Raw genomic sequence first — 16,534 nt, forward strand, 5'->3', positions numbered from 1 at the left:
TGTCTCTGCAGGGAGGGTTTTAGAGGGTGCTATCGCCTAATTGGCTAGAGTTTGGGTTTTTATAAATGATGTAGATAAGGAATTAAGTCAATGTATTTTTCCAATATAAGCTATGAATACTGTTTCTACTGCTTTAGAAAGAACCTTGGGACTCCCACCTCGATGACAGGGAATGATTCCAGCTTATGAATCACGGCCTTTCCAAATAGCTATTCAATGTGGGTTTCTAAAACAATTTTGCAATAGGGGAATGGGTTTATTACATAACAAAAAGCAATTTTGTTTTCGCAAACCCTGTGATTTTGGGAATCACATGCTTTTGTGATTCCCAAATGGCTTTGTGCATTAAGAGCATGGAACCATAGAAAGTCGCAGTAGCTCTATTCTTCCATACAATCAGTAAATAGACTGTAGTTTTAAACTTTCGCTAAATAAGTTTCAGTGTGTTATTAACTGTTTTCTATTTTTTTATGTAAGTGCTTTTATGTGCATTTAATACTAGATGATGGTTTTGTTTTTAGGGACGTAAAGTTTCTTAAGTGATGTTGTTTATAATAATAGTACTGCTACAAACAAACATCGCAAGAGGGAATGTAATCGGGCAATGACAAAATCGTGGAATAAAAGTGGCCTGAATCTTTAAATAAGCCATCACCTTTTGAATACTTACATTTTATTATTTTTCTTGCTTTTATATGTGGCTTTGTCTTTGCCTGACCATGTTCCTACTGTATCTATTTAGGATATAAATATTTCCTGAATTAGACGCTTAACTAGAGACAATCCTCACCATGATGTTTAAAGGTTAATGATAATTGCTGAATCATGCAATGTATGCAGGCTGTTTAAACGTTGGACTGGGTGTGCCACCCTATATTTACACATTGGCCTAACCAACCCTTGCGTTGGAGGTAGGTATGGGCATTGTGTCATCTAGGGCTGATTCGGCTTTTAATTTACTTGAACCTATTCCCTCACTCCCTTCCACCCGCCAGCTTTTCCATATCCCTCCCTCCCACATGCACGCTGTGGGTATGTATGTTGCCGCATACATCTCTGCTCTGGAGGCATGTTTATTTTTGTGGCTGTTTTGCTTGTAAAGCACCTTGCAGCACTAAATTGCTTCTAGACGTAGTTGCTGAGTGAACAACTCCTTCTGTATGTGCGCATCTGTCTGGCTGATGGCCTGTGTATCAGTGGGGTTCTGTTGACCGGTGCCTTTCGAATGCTGCTGGTGCTTGGTGGTTTGCTGCTCAGACTGGGCAAGGTGTCTTTTTTGATCTGTTTCTCTCTTGTGATTTTCAATGTTTTCATTGCTCTTGCTGGTTACTCACACTATTTGTCTTTTGTGCACGCCGCTGCTTCATCTCTGTGTGCATTCTCCATCTGCTTCACTCCCACAGCCAGAGAATGTTGTGCTCACTCTTCAGGTAAAGTTTTGTCATAACATTTGATAGCAATATTATATGTTTCATTAGAGTGTTTTATTTAATGTGCTTGGCTGCTAGATCTGTACATGGCAGGATGCTCTATTTCCAGTCCAAGGCCTTACAGTGAAAATCAAATGCATTCGTTTATTTTGTTTCATTAAACAACTGAATACTGCAACTCCCATCTTCACGGGTTTGTTAAACAGGACCGAACTGAAAACATGGTATTCTGCAGACATGGAATAAACCTGTCAGAGCATTTCCACATTCCTAGTGATGTTGTTAAAGGGCGGTGGGGGCACTTAGTAAGGGGGTTTTAGTGAAACTTGTCACTGTTCCATGTTGCTTGCATTTCATGTCTTGCATGTACACAATGGCATCTTACTGTGTTTCATTATGTTCTGATATCTATTACGCCGCATGCAGATTCGGGTATTCATGCGTGCTGTGGTATACGCAGAATGATCTCATCTCTGAGCTCCTCCATTGGTTTGCAGCAGAAGCATGGGAACTCTAGTCTGCACCCAGACTGGAGCACGGTTCACCATCATCACATTTTTAAATGAAGAGCACCTTGCCACAGAATTTGATTGGTCAAAGAACCAATCGGAAGTTCTAGTCAGGACGATAGATGGTCTGCTCCATCCCAGCCTTATTCTGTTAGATGCCCAAGACTGACCTCGCAACTAGACCATGACGTACACACTCAAGGCTTTTGAAATTAGACACATCATAAAGGAGACCCCATACTTTGACATCCTCTTTCGATGCATATTATTTCATGCAGCCCTAAGGCAGCTACTTTCTGCCCAACTGATGGCCCAATGTGGTATCCAGAAACAGGTGTTGAGGTTATCTTGGGTGGCCAGATCAACCAATTGTAACTCATCATAACAAAAGTGGTAATGTTGGAAACATAGCCGGTAAAATCATGAGACTGACAAGCGTGGGTTATGAACTGAAAATATGTTCACATCAGTGAAAGACTTGAAAAACTAGAATAACTTATTATCAGTGATAGTATAAACTCATTTCATTCCTGTTTCTTTTTCTTTTATGTATTTCTGGAAAAATGCATTCTCCCTCTTTACGCCATTGGCTATTGTTAATGTATCACACAACTCCTGGCTCTGTAGTCCCAAAATGTGTTCACTGTATTTTTCCTTCTTCTTTTTTCTGAATTTGTTCTTCATCCACATTCTGCCCATCACCCTCCTGGTATCATCGCCAGCTCTTATTCCAGACTCCATTGTGTCCAGTGTTGTCCGACACTTTGACCTACTATTAATTTGACTCATCTGATTGGACGTCATGATGCACCTTCTTGCTTATCTCTGACTTTTGCCTCTACTGACATAATGTGAAGAATATACAACGAGTTTGAACTCGATTTCATCCATACGGCTGTATTTCACGTGAGAACCATATGGCAGACTCTGTTTTGACCAAAACCTACCTTGTACCCATCTTTCAGTGTTCTTGGAGGCAGCGATGTGCTTTACAAATACCCAATAAACAAATACAAATATAATAATGTTCCTTCTCTGGCACAATGTATGGAGTGGTTAGAGGGTAGGTCATATTGGAGGGAGGCTTTAGTCCCATCAATTATCAAAGGTACAGTATTTCCGCACCCAAGCAACAAGAGTCCCTCAAACTGCAGCCCAGCCATTTCAGCTATTTGAGCCACGTACAAGTAAAAATCCAACTGAAAACATTTGGCTATATCCATGACCATAACTGAACAATAAGTGTATGTGTAAATGCAAGTAACTAATATTTCATCAATTACAATTGTATTGTTGACAACTTTAACTTTCTCTCTATAAGACATACCTAGAATCCATGATTAGAGTGCCCATAGAAGCCTAAACTATCACTATACCCTGCTTACTGTTCTGTTTAAGATGATGATGTAGGCATCAAACAATTCAACATACAGATGCAGGAAGAGAAATTGAAAATATGATGATGGTAATTGTGACGGAATCTGTACTGGTTACCTCTTGAATCAGGAGTTAATTTATCTGAACTGAAATTTAGGTGGAGGGGTTTTGGGGGGCCCTCATTCACAGATGAACCATCTCAGGCACATCATGAAAAATATCCTTCCATGACCCCACACTTGCTTCCACAAAGCTCTCTGTAAGGCAGAGCTCTGGCCTCCCAGGTATCGTGTTTCTGTTTCCCGCACATCCCTCCTTCCTGAGAGAACATGGCTCCTCCGGCTCGGATTCTGTCAATTATCAAACCTACACTTTCCTCGCCCCCTGGTAGCCTGCAGCCAGCCATCTTTGGTGTGACACTTGAACCATCTGTGCGGCCTGCAGCAGAGCTTTCTGGACAACAGTTTCAAAGCCTGCAGAACACACAGCACGTGTGAAAGACATTTCAAAAAGCACAGCAACAAGCAACCACACCCCCAGAACTAGTGCTCAACACTGCTCAGAACCACTGGGGGGCAATATCTCTCCGTTATAGCTCATGCCACTTACAAGCAGAACAGTTTGGAGAACTCTGCTTTCCACTGACAGATATGGAATTAGAACTGTCTCGTGTTATATTTGACCTTTGTTATCCCAACCTTATATGTGGCTAGGGCTGGATCAGCTGCTGGTTTTATCACACACTTCAGTAGTAATGCCTTGATGAGGTGTACGTCGGTGACCTACAGCTTGCACATGGACGAGCAGCCTGTACACAACCCCACAAAGCCTTCCCTGCCACGCAAATGAGATGTCTCTTTTTTTTTTTTAATGGGATAGAAAGAAACTGATGCTGATTGATTTTGTTTTTTTAGGCAGACTGCCCGGCCTGGGCCGTTTCTTGCTTAAGCTTTCCTGTCTGGGATGTTTGTACAGGACGCTGCAGCTGCTGTAATCTGTATGCCCAAAATGCAATGCACAATTTAATTAGTTAACTGTGCATGGGGCACCAGGAATCTGTGTGGCATGAGCTCACTCAAGTGTCAAATATCTTGCACATGGGCCCTGATGATAAATGCGAGCTGCCATTACACTGAGGATTCTCTTCATTTACAGACGTTTGATATTTGTCGTAGCAACTGTTCTATATACAGCCAATGGGTGCATTGAGATCTGGCAGAGCAGCCTGGATGTATACATTCGACCAAAATACCCCAGGATCTCCTGACCCCCTAATGGCGCTATTGGGTTCAACAAAGCCTCTACGAAAGAGTGTTCGTAAATTGGTTACTAGGGTCTGCTTTTGGCGAAACGTAGGCTGGCGATACGTTGGATGCGGGGCCCCGTCCCGAAGATTGCAGAATGGGAAAAATATATGTTGTATTGTAATACTCAATCGGAAATCTATAATGAACTGATGCCCCCCTGCAGTCTATTAGAGACTCCTAGCAAAAAGCAAAAAACAGACGGAGTGTGTAGAACGCAGGACACCCTGCTCGAGATCCCTCACTCAGCTGTTCGTACCGTTGCACCGCACCCTCGCAGACGGAGGGTAGGTTTTAGCGCGACGCCTGGTTTTAATTTTCCTGGCATACTGGCACAGGTCTTAACTGGTGTAAACTGCTATTTTTAAAAAGAATAAAATTGCTACATTGATTCATTGCCCACTTACCTGCACTTTAAAAAATTGTTCACCTCACCGCTTGGTGAGACGGTCACGGAACGCGCGAGAAACGCGCCACCCACTGAGCGCCATCTTTGTTAGCGGTCCAGTGGCATGCCCATTTAAGAAGGGGGATGCAAGCGCGCAGCGCCACTATTAGAGACTCCTAGCAAAAAGCAAAAAACAGACGGAGTGTGTAGAACGCAGGACACACTGCTCGAGATCCCTCACTCAGCTGTTCGTACCGTTGCACCGCACCCTCGCAGACGGAGGGTAGGTTTTAGCGCGACGCCTGGTTTTAATTTTCCTGGCATACTGGCACAGGTCTTAACTGGTGTAAACTGCTATATTTTTTAAAAAGAATAAAATTGCTACATTGATTCATTGCCCACTTACCTGCACTTTAAAAAATTGTTCACCTCACCGCTTGGTGAGACGGTCACGGAACGCGCGAGAAACGCACCACCCACTGAGCGCCATCTTTGTTAGCGGTCTAGTGGCTGGCCCATTTAAGAAGGGGGATGCAAGCGCGCAGCGCGCGCACGCAGCGGGCGCGCCGGAGGCAAGCCCGTCTGCGCCCGTCTGCGCCCGTCCGCGCCTTGGTCGCGCCCAGCGCCCTCCATCTGGTTCAACCAGCACAGGTAGGATTTGCTACTCAAGGGACAGTCTACTTAATATTGGTAAAGGTGGAAGGGGGGGACCTTTATGGACCTTGACATGTGGCTTGATTAACAGCAGGTCCCTGATAAAGCATCATCAGGAGATCTTTAACTTGTTGGAAGACCAGGACCTGGATTTCCTATTCATCACAGAGACCTGGACCACCCCGGACTCCTCTGTGGAGATTGGGTTTGCCTGTCCACCAGGCTACAAAATTCTCCATAAACCCCGTTTAACGGGGAGAGGATGGGGGGTAGGGATAATATTTAAAGATAAATGGGACTGTGCCCCGCTACAGGTAAACGAGATTGCTGGGTACGAATTCCTGGGCTTTACCCTACAAGAAGCCAAAGGGAGAGTGCTGACCGGCCTGGTCTGCTACAGACCCCCGGCTCCAGATCTTCAACAACAGGCCTTACTCGACACCATTGCTGGTCTAGCACTGACACACTCTAGACTACTATTACTTTGTGATTTTAATCTCTGGGAGACGGGGAGCCTGGGGAATCATTTACAAGCTCTAAATCAAACCTGTGAAAACTGTGGCCTATTACAACATATCCAAGAGCCAACTCACCAGGGAGGACATACGCTTGATCTGATTTTTGCCAAGCAGTCTGAGCTTGAGGTGCTCAATATATCCCCGCTTAGCTGGACAGACCACTTTTTGATACGCTTTAGGATTACTCTACCCCGTGCTCTATCGATCGGAAAAAAAACTAACCTCCTTTCGGTGGGGCAGAGACTGGGCAACACTTTCAAAAGATAGTCTAGTTCCTCTTGTTACTGAGCCTTTTCGGTACGTCCCTGACGTCTCAGTTAAGGAGAATTACAACAGTTACAGCAATTTTATCAACAACACGCTTGATGGCTGTATCCCTAGGAAAAAACTTAAAATGAAGGCTACACCATCTGCCTCGTAGTTTAGTGAGGAACTGAGAAAGCTCCGCCTCGTCCGACGTCAGGCAGAACGAAGATGGCGTAGGTCATATTCTGAAACAGACAAAATAGCCTCCAAACTAGCCCAAGCCCAATATAACCAAGCCATCAGAGAAGCTAAGGCACAGTTCTATGCCAGCTTCACACTACAGGCGCCCAACAGCACCAGGGCCTTTTTAAAATCGTTAAAGACCTCAACAATCCGGGGTGCATGGCAAACAGAATTCAGGCATCGCAAAGTCTCTGTAATGAGATAGCCACTTTTTTCATTGATAAGGTGGCCAAAATTGTAGGGGGTTTTGATACTACCTCTAAGGGAACATCACCAACTATCAAGGAAGACAGACAGGTGACCTCATTGGAACATTTTCAACCTCTCACAGACGATCTTTTCAATAGCCTAGCGCAGGAGGTGTCGTCCGGCTCACCCCTTGACCCTCTTCCTCATAAAATATGGAAGGAGTATGGACCTATCCTCTTCCCGGCCTTGCGGCACATATGCTGCCAATCCCTGGAAGAAGGAGTGGTGCCTGATGTCTGGAAACAAGCGTTAGTGACTCCCCTGTTGAAGAAGCCATTTCTAGATCCTTCACTGCCAGTCAGTTTCCGACCCATATCTCTGCTGCCTTTCCCTATTAAAATCTTGGAAAAGCTGGTCAGCAAGTCCCTGTCATGCTTTCTAGAAGAGAATCACCTTCTGGACAGGGACCAGTTTGGATTCAGGCCAGGGCACGGGACGGAGACCGCCCTGATCACTGTAATGGACAAGTTGAGAATGCGTGCCGCCAGTGGGACCTCGTCAGTGTTGGTCCTACTGGATATGTCGGCCGCATTCGACACGGTCAGTCATGCGGTACTGGTGGCAAGACTAGAGAGTATTGGAGTGAGAGGGCGTGCCCTGAAGTGGCTTCAATCTTATCTGTCAGGCCGACAGCAGGCGGTTAGCATGATGCCTTTTGTCTCCCCCTGGTCTCCAGTACGCTTCGGAGTACCCCAGGGCTCAGCAATAAGTCCGATCCTTTTTAATGTCTATCTTAGCCCCTTGATCCCTATCATAAAATCCTTCGGCACTGTCCATGAGCTCCTTCCAGGCGTGCATGGGGCAGATTTCAAATTGGCTAGGGGCTAATTCCCTTCAACTTAATGCTGGGAAAACAGAGCTGCTGTTCTGTGGTGCAGCTCAAATGTCCAGACAGTTAACGGGCGAATTTAGGCTTCGACCAGAGGATGATCCCTTAGTGGCAGCCAGGACGGTTCGTAACTTGGGGGTCATGGTGGATGAAGACCTTCAAATGAGAACCCAGGCAAACAAAACAATCTGTATATGTTTTGCACTATTGAGAGCCCTCCGCCAAATCCTCCCTCTACTTTCAAGCGAAGTGAGACCACTAGTGGTCCGCAGCATCATTATGAGCAGACTGGACTTCTGTAACTCCCTGTATTTGGGCGCACCTAAATACATTTTGCAGGGGCTGCAAAGAGTCCAGTCTATGGCAGCCAAACTGGCCCTCAAGAGACATCGCAGTTCCTCTGCGACGTTGGCACTGAGGGACTTACACTGGCTACCTATCAAGGACAGAGTCAGTTTTAAATCTCTATGCCTTGTCTACAGAGCTTTACACGACACAGGCCCGCTTTCTCTTCAAGAGCGGTTGACCTGGTACGCGCCCAAAAGACTCCTCCGGTCCACCAGCCAAGGCCTGGCGTCCGTTGCCAGAGTGAAATTGACAAAGCTGGGAGGCAGAGCTTTTGGCACGGCAGCAGCTCGCCTGTGGAATGAAATTCCCATAAGCCTCAGAGTGCTGACTCGCTGCTGATGTTTAGGAGGAACCTTAAGACCTGGTCATTTGCCTGAAACTGCTAGCTACATTCCTGTTCAGCGACCTAACCGTTCTGTTCTGCTCTATGTCATCAGGGTCTCTAAGCGCCAGGATACCCGTGGGGTTATTGTTGCGCTATACAAATATTTTATACAATACAATACAATACAGTCGGCCGAAAGGTTTTTGGGGTTTGTTTGCACAATATCAAGCAATGCAACGTGATAGTGATGTAAATCAACAGCTGACTGTTTGAGACAGAGATGGGTAGACCAGGAAGAGGGATGTACCGATGGACCTAATGTGTGTACTACTTATTTCGCTGATAATGACTATGATGTCACAGCACTGTGCAATGATGTTATGACTCCCAGTCTGTGAAGCCTGACCTCGTGGTCATTGATTGTCCAACGCTGCCTCGTATGCTGATTTATTGTAGCAGGCCAGCCCAATCCTCGTTGGATTGCGCATTTTCACCCTCCTATGTAAGCAAACACATTTGCTACCTGAAAATGTGATCTGTTTTCTTTTCTTTTTATGTATGTGCTTATTCTTTTAAAACTCTATAAAAAACATTTTTTAAAAAAAAAAGAAAAAACCTTGTGAGAGCGCTATTGTGCAAAGCAGTGCAAAAGGTGGCAGTGTTCAAAATTTTTGTGCAAATGCTTTTTTGCACTGAAATTTGACCAAACCACAGCATGAAAACCATTTGCAAGATAACCCATGCTGAGTGGCCATTTTGAGGCAGGTGACAGTGCACAGATAATAAGGTTAACCTACCTGCTAAAATAATGCAGGAGCAAACATTTTGGGCAATTTCCTAACAACATAAAAGAGACCAGAAATCCCCCACCCCTGAAAAGTGTCAATGAAGGTGGAAATACGCAGACAGATACTGTGATTATTGCAGCTGGTAAGGAATGATCTAGGAGAAGAGAGTGCGAGATACATCTCTAAAGTAAGGGTGAGTCTGATTGGGAGATAATCAGTGACATCATATTGAGGTTTCTAAAACAAAACTAGCCATTCCTTGACCCAACTACATGAAGGTTGCTTGCAACACCCGCACTCGTAAAATTCACTTGCAGTACTTCATCCGCAGCATTAGGCTTCTTCCAGAGCCTGTATACTGAAGTGACTTGGAAGTCACAATGCGCACTGTTGGACCTATGTCCTAGGGGTAGCATGACTTCCATTAACAGGCGTTCCTCTCAACATGGCGTTTTGTGCTTGCATCCTCCTCAGTCCGCAATCCAGCGCGACACCACTCAAAAAGGACACCACACTGAATAGATTTTAACGTTTACTAGACTTCTTCCACTTTTCGTAGTTTACAGGAAACCTCAATTCCACATGACAACAAAAAGAAAATGAACCTTATGTTTGCACAGAAACTGACAGTTCTATCCAACAATACATTTCATGCAGTGATCTCTGAAACACCCTTTTGAGCTTCTCCCACCCCGAATAAAGAGACCTAGTTACATTTCTACAGGGCGTGCTTCCAATTGCATTTCAAAAGAGATTATAGTCCCCTAAGTATTCGATCTGAGGGCTCCCCACACAGCTGTACCTCGGGGCTCTTTGGCTGCCAATCCTATCCAATCCCGCCTTCTTTCTTATCAGTCAACCCATCACATTTTCATTAACATGGGATTCAATCTCCACATATCACTGGCTGAGAGATTGTTCCTCCCCACACTGAGCAACAGGACTGTATTTCCCAATAGTCAAATCCAGTCACTTTCTCCGTACTTGTCACCGAGTGCTGGTGTTCCCCAGAAACTGAACTCCAGGGATACCCCGCTTACTGTGTTCGCGCTGGCGTCCTGCGCGTAGTAGTACTCAATCCTGAACGGGAGGAACCTGTTCCTGGATGGCGGAACTTACGACATCCGATGGGGAAATCCTGCCGTACGGTCAGAGGGCGTCTCACTAGGCCCCCCCCCCCCCACCGAAATGCCTCACCCGACGCTCACTCGTAGAGCGGGTGTCCTTCGTTGCCGCGGGCCTTCCCTCGACGCTTCCTGGCTTTCCTCACTTGTCAGGCGCTCCCGCCACTGCCGACCGCAGCGCGACTTGCGGGAGCACAACCCTGTCTCCGTCAGGCTCTTCCACCGCTGCGCGACTCGTGGGGGGTGCGGCCTCGTCTCACGGCTGCTGAGAGGGGCGGCACTTCCCTGATAGCCCGACTCACGTGACCCGGGTGTCAGCTTCCAAGCCAGTTCCGATTCGGCTTCCTGGCCGCCGCGTCTCCAGACAGATGATCGGCGCGTTGTCAGCTCTCCACACAGCTGACGCGCGCGATGGATGCAGGCCACACCGGAGAGTCCCAGCGCCCCACCAGACTTCACTGTTCCCTCAGGCCTCCACCGGGGACCTGCAGTTAGGCCCACGCCTCGGATCCACGAAGGTGAGGATCTTAGTTCGGGCCGGTGCTGGCAGGCAGAGATTAAGGGGCTTGGCTCACAGTCCACCAGTTGAGCAGAACCACCAGCCCGGGGAGGGTTTAGCACAACTCCCTGCCCGGAAGCTCACGATGGTGCGCCGTCGTTATCGCCACTGGGGGGAGGTCAGATTCCCAAATGACACCCAGGGAGGTCTAGGCAGTCCCATCAGCAATTCCTCCCCGGGATTCCTCTTCAGGCTTTCAGGATACGCTAGGGACCCTTGACCAGAAAACAATGCCTCCCAGGGTCGTTGGCTGAGTTCAGGGATTGGTCAAATGGAAGAGGGTGATGTCAGCTAAGTAGGGGATTCGCGCAGACCCTAGGATCTGTCCACTCCCAGTCCCGCGCAACCACCTCTCCACTCAGGTGCCTCACTCCTGACTACTCCACAGCCCAGCTTGATCCTAAAATGGCCGCCCTCCTGCCACCTCTATTTATCACCTTGGGCTGGACTTGCCAGAAGGTTCTGGAACCTCCCATGGCAGTCATACCCGGGTGCTGAGGTGACAGTTGGAGCCACCATTTTGTGAATCCTACCTTCCTCATCTATCTACCTCAGTGGAGCACCTTGCGCCTTTCCCTCATGTAATGAGGAAGAGGCGCCCGGAACCTCTACATCAGCACCTAGAAAGTTTAGTAGACAGAAAAAAATGAGAAGAGGACAAGGGACAAAAATAATAAAATGAGGAGGGGGAACTGCCAAAGGGCTGACAGGTCTAACACGTGTCCCCCCCAGCTGAAAGTGGGGAGAGCTACCCAACCCCTTGGGAGTCCTCTTCACTAAGGCGGAAATACCTGGAGAGACCGTCAGCATTGGCGTGGTCCACTCCTGGGCGATGTTCCACCCTAAAGTCCATCCCCTGTAGGGAAATGGACCATCTCAACAGCTTGGGATTCTCGCCCCTCATTTGCATCAGCCACCTGAGGGGTCGGTGGTCGGTCTGAACCAGGAAGTGCGAGCCAAACAAGTATGGCCGCAGCTTCTTCAGAGCCCACACCACCGCAAAAGCCTCCCTCTCAATTGCACTCCACCTCTGTTCCCGGGGGAGTAGTCTCCTAGATAGGAAAACCACCGGTTGGTCTAGACCCTCGTCATTGAGTTGCGACAGCACTGCCCCAATACCGTGCTCCGACGCGTCTGTCTGGACAATGAACTCCTTGGCAAAGTCAGGGGCCCTGAGAACAGGTGCCGCACACATGGCCTTTTTCAAGGTGTCAAAAGCGTGTTGACATCCCTCGGTCCAGATTACCCGTCGAGGGTGCTTTTTAGAAGTGAGCTCAGTCAAGGGGGCTACTATCGTTCCGTATCCCTTGACGAAGCGTCGGTAGTAGCCAGTGAGGCCCAAGAAGGCCCGGACCTCTATCTGAGTCTTGGGGGGTTCCCAGGCCATGATGGTTTCGATCTTGGCCTGGAGGGGTTGCACCTGGCCCCGACCCACCAAGTGACCGAGGTACACTACCGACCCCTGCCCGATCTGGCACTTACTGGCTTTGATCGTCAGACCTGCCTGCTGCAAAGCCTGAAGAACAGCCTGAAGGTGACACAAATGGTCCTCCCAGCTGCGGCTGAAGGCAGCGATGTCATCCAGGTACGCAACTGAAAAGGCTTCCATTCCAGAGAGGACCTGGTTCACCAATCGCTGGAACGTAGCAGGGGCGTTCTTGAGCCCGAAGGGCATCACACAGAACTGGTAGTGACCCTCGGGTGTGGAGAAGGCTGACCTTTCCTTGGCTCCATCCGTCAGGGAAATCTGCCAGTACCCGGATGTGAGGTCAAAGGTACTGAGATATTGGGCAGCTCCCAACCGGTCAATGAGCTCATCCGCCCTCGGGATAGGATGAGCATCCGTCTTTGTCACTGAATTCAGTCCCCTATAATCCACACAGAACCGGAGCTCTGGGGTAGTGCCCGGTGGGGCAGCTTTGGGTACCAGTACCACCGGACTGGACCAGGGACTACTTGAAGGCTCAATCACTCCTAGCTCTAGCATCTTGGTAACTTCCTCATGGATGCTAGCCTTCACCTTATCCGACAGTCGGTAGGACTTGGACTTCACAGGTGGGCTGTCCCCTGTGTCCACGTCATGGGTACACAGATGAGTCCTTCCCGGGATAAGGGAGAACAAGGAAGCAAACTGCTCCAGTACCTGGCGACAGTCCTTTCGTTGTTCAGGAGTTAGTGACGGTGAAAGGATCACTCCCTCCACCGATCCATCCTTCTCTTGGGACGCAAACAGATCGGGAAGAGGTTCGCTTTCCTCTTCCTCTGACCCATCAGTCACCATCATTAACGTGACCTCGGGTCTCTCTTGGTGAGGCTTGAGGCGGTTGACATGGAGCACCCGATGGGGCTGCCTGGGGGTCTTAAGATCTACCACGTAGGTAACCTTGCCCTTTTTCTCAACCACCTCAAAGGGACCTGACCAGCGATCCTGGAGGGCGCTAAGCTCTCCAGGTTCCATCACCCACACCTTCTGGCCAGGCTCCAGCTCCACCGGGTGAGCGTTTCGGTCATACCATTCCTTCATGACCGTTTGGCTGGCTTCTAGGTTTTCAGAAGCTTGCTTCCACAACCTAGCCATTCGGCTACGAAAGGCCAGCATGTAGCTCACCACGTCCAGGGGAAGTTTTCTGGGAGTCTTTTCCCATCCGTCCTTCACCAGACTGAGGGGTCCACGCACGGGGTGCCCGTACAACAGCTCGAAGGGGCTGAAGCCCACTCCCTTCTGTGGTACCTCCCTGTACGAAAACAGCAAGCAAGGTAGGAGGACGTCCCATTTCCTCCGCAGGCTCTCGGGCAGACTCCGGATCATGACCTTTAAGGTTTTGTTAAACCTTTCCACCAGACCATTAGTCTGGGGGTGATAAGGAGTGGAGAACCGGTAGGTAACTCCACACTCTTTCCACATGGCCCGCATGTAGGCCGACATGAAGTTGGTACCTCTGTCCGACACCACTTCCTTGGGGAATCCCATCCGGGTAAAAATTCCCATAAGGGCCCGTGCCACCGCAGGTGCAGTAATGGTCCTCAGAGGGATAGCCTCTGGGTACCGTGTGGCATGATCCACCAGAACCAGGATAAACCTGTGACCGGCAGACGTTGGTGGATCCAATGGCCCGACAATGTCGATGCCCACCCTTTCAAAGGGGGTACCAACGACAGGCAGTGGTTCCAGGGGAGCCTTCAGCTTCACCCCTGTTTTCCCACTAGCTCGGCAGGTTACACACGTCCTACAAAAAGTATCGGACGTAATCCTCATCTGAGGCCAGTAAAAATGAGGGACAAGTCGAGCAAAGGTCTTGTCTTGCCCCAAGTGTCCTGCCAAGGGTATTTCATGAGCCAGTCCTAATAGGAAGGCTCGGTAACGCTGGGGAACTACCAAGGCCCGGGATGAACCATGCACCGGAGCCTTGGGTTCGCTATACAGGAGTCCATCTTCCCAGTATATGTGGAAGTTCCCCGAATCGTTACCCGCTGCCTGGGCTTCGGCCTGCCGCCGTAAACCCTCAAGGGTAGGGCACTCCTTCTGGGCCCGACAAAACTCTTCCCTAGTAGGTCCTCCCTCCACCTGCCAGTCTGCAGGGGTAGACAAGCCCTCCAGGGACGTTACATCCCCCTCCGTAGACTCCGGGACCACTTCAGTTGCCCCATCCACCTTTGGAGGGTCTGATGCCGGGGCAGGCTTCCCCCGTCCCCGTCTACCCTTTCCGGCAGCTGGTTGGGCCTTTGTTCCAGGCTCCAACCTCGGTGAATCCCCTCTTTGGGTAGTCACGGACCGAGTGTGGGCACACGTCCACTCAGGGGTCCCCAACATTTCCATGTGGGCCCTGAACTCAACCTCCTTCCATGCCGAGTGTTCAAGGTCGTTTCCCAACAGGCAGTCGACCGGCATGGCAGGGCTGATCGCAACTCGTAGAGGACCCGCCACCCCTCCCCACTCAAAGGGAACCTGGGCCACCGGATAGTGACCCTCTCGGTTGTCAGCCATCACAACCGGGTGGACTACATTGGGAACCACCTGCTCCGGGGACACCAGCTGACTCCTTACCATAGTCATGCTGGCTCCTGTGTCCCTCAGAGCCTCCACCCTCTGGGCATTGATGGTGACCCATTGCCTGTACTTAGTAGTATTCGAGGGCATCTGGGTCTTAGGAACCATCTCACAATCCCCTAAGGACACTAAGGTTAGCCCTGCCCACTCACCTCCCTTATCTAGGGGCAACTCCTCCCCGAGCACTACACTCGCCACCCCAGGGGTCTTTCCTCCAATGGGAGGGTGTGGTCTCTTGGGACACTTGGCATCCCCCTTATAGTGCCCAACCTCACCACACTCATAACATCGGACAACCCTAGGCTGCTGACCACGGTCAGGATAAGGGGGTTTGTGGGGACCAACCTTAGGAGGGAATCCTACTCCCTTCCCTGGTGAACTCTTTTGGGGGTCTTTAGAGAACTCCCTCTTTTTGTCTCCCCCCTCTTTCTTCTGGGGGGCGCCCTGTCCAGCCCCTTGGAAATTCCCTCCAGTCCCTTTTGAGGATACCAGGGTACTCGCCCAGATATCCGCCTCCTCTGCAAGCTTCCTGGGATTAGTTAGCTTGCTGTCTACCAGGTGCTGACGCAGCTCCGGAAAACTTTTCTCGAGGAGGTGCTCCTTTAAAATTAAATTGTACAATCCCTCATAGTCCTTGACATCACTGCCCTGTACCCAGCCCTCTAAGGCCTTCCTAGCATAGTCTGACTGCCCCGAAACCTATTTTAACGGGACCTGTCCCTACACTGTTTTCCCGCCGCCATCGCCGGTGAGGCCGCTGGCCACGCCCACTTCTGAGGCCACGCCCCCGGCCCCCAGGTACTTAAAGCGCTGACTACTAGCGCGCTGTCTAAACCATTCTCCTGAGGCGGAAGCCGGGAGCTGGCACCACAGCGAACCTATTTTTATAAATTGTACTTTTAAAACTGTGCTTATTTTAACGGGACCTGTCCCTACACTGTTTTCCCGCCGCCATCGCCGGTGAGGCCGCTGGCCACGCCCACTTTTGAGGCCACGCCCCCCAATTTACCTTCTGGCACTTATATAAATGTGCATTTTCAGGAAGCGCAGCGGACGAGCGCAGCGGGAGCGCCGTTTGCGCGCCGAAGGCGCGCATAAGGCAAGCCCGTCTGCGCCCGTCCGCGACGGGCCGGGACTAGGGGCTAGGACCCCTGGCCGCATACCCCCTCTACCATCACTCACCTACACTAAGGAGGCTCTCCTTAGACTTAGGTCTCCTCATCCTGCATGTTGCACTATTCTAAACCCTCACCATGCTCCTTGCTCTTGCCCTGTGTGTTACCTTCCCCTTACCTCCTTCCCCTCCATAACCATCACTGCTTCTTTTGATGTTCCTTTTTCAAGCTCCAATTATATAGCCACTGACCTATCACAGATCTGGACTCTGCTTAGTCTGAACTGCAGATCCTTGGTCAAACACAAGAGTGAAATCTTTGATCTACTTGTCTCGGAGGAACCTGCGGCTCTATTCCTTACCGAGACATGGTTAAAGGATCACTCTGGCCCGGATATTGCAGCTGCCCTACCAGACAACTACACCTATGTCGGTAAAAACAGGGGTATGAAAGACGGTGGAGGGATAGCTATAATTTACA

General features: G+C 49.4%; 1 protein-coding gene across 9 annotated transcripts in view; it reads left to right on the forward strand.

The window, feature by feature from the left end:
• The window catches only part of PROM1 (prominin 1), a 675,175-nt gene that overhangs the window by 265,407 nt on the left and 393,234 nt on the right, over positions 1-16,534 (forward strand). For 5 of the 9 annotated variants that reach the window (XM_085642390.1, XM_085642385.1, XM_085642386.1 and 2 more), the window contains exon 3: positions 1,404-1,430. The exons of the other annotated variants lie outside the window; for them this stretch is intronic. In XM_085642390.1, the coding sequence (XP_085498516.1) occupies positions 1,404-1,430 (27 nt within the window). The remainder of the gene's footprint in view (positions 1-1,403; positions 1,431-16,534) is intronic. 9 annotated transcript variants of the gene reach the window in all.

Source organism: Triturus cristatus, chromosome 2_2 (genome assembly GCF_964204655.1).
Source record: "Triturus cristatus chromosome 2_2, aTriCri1.1, whole genome shotgun sequence".
NCBI lineage: Eukaryota > Metazoa > Chordata > Amphibia > Caudata > Salamandridae > Triturus > Triturus cristatus.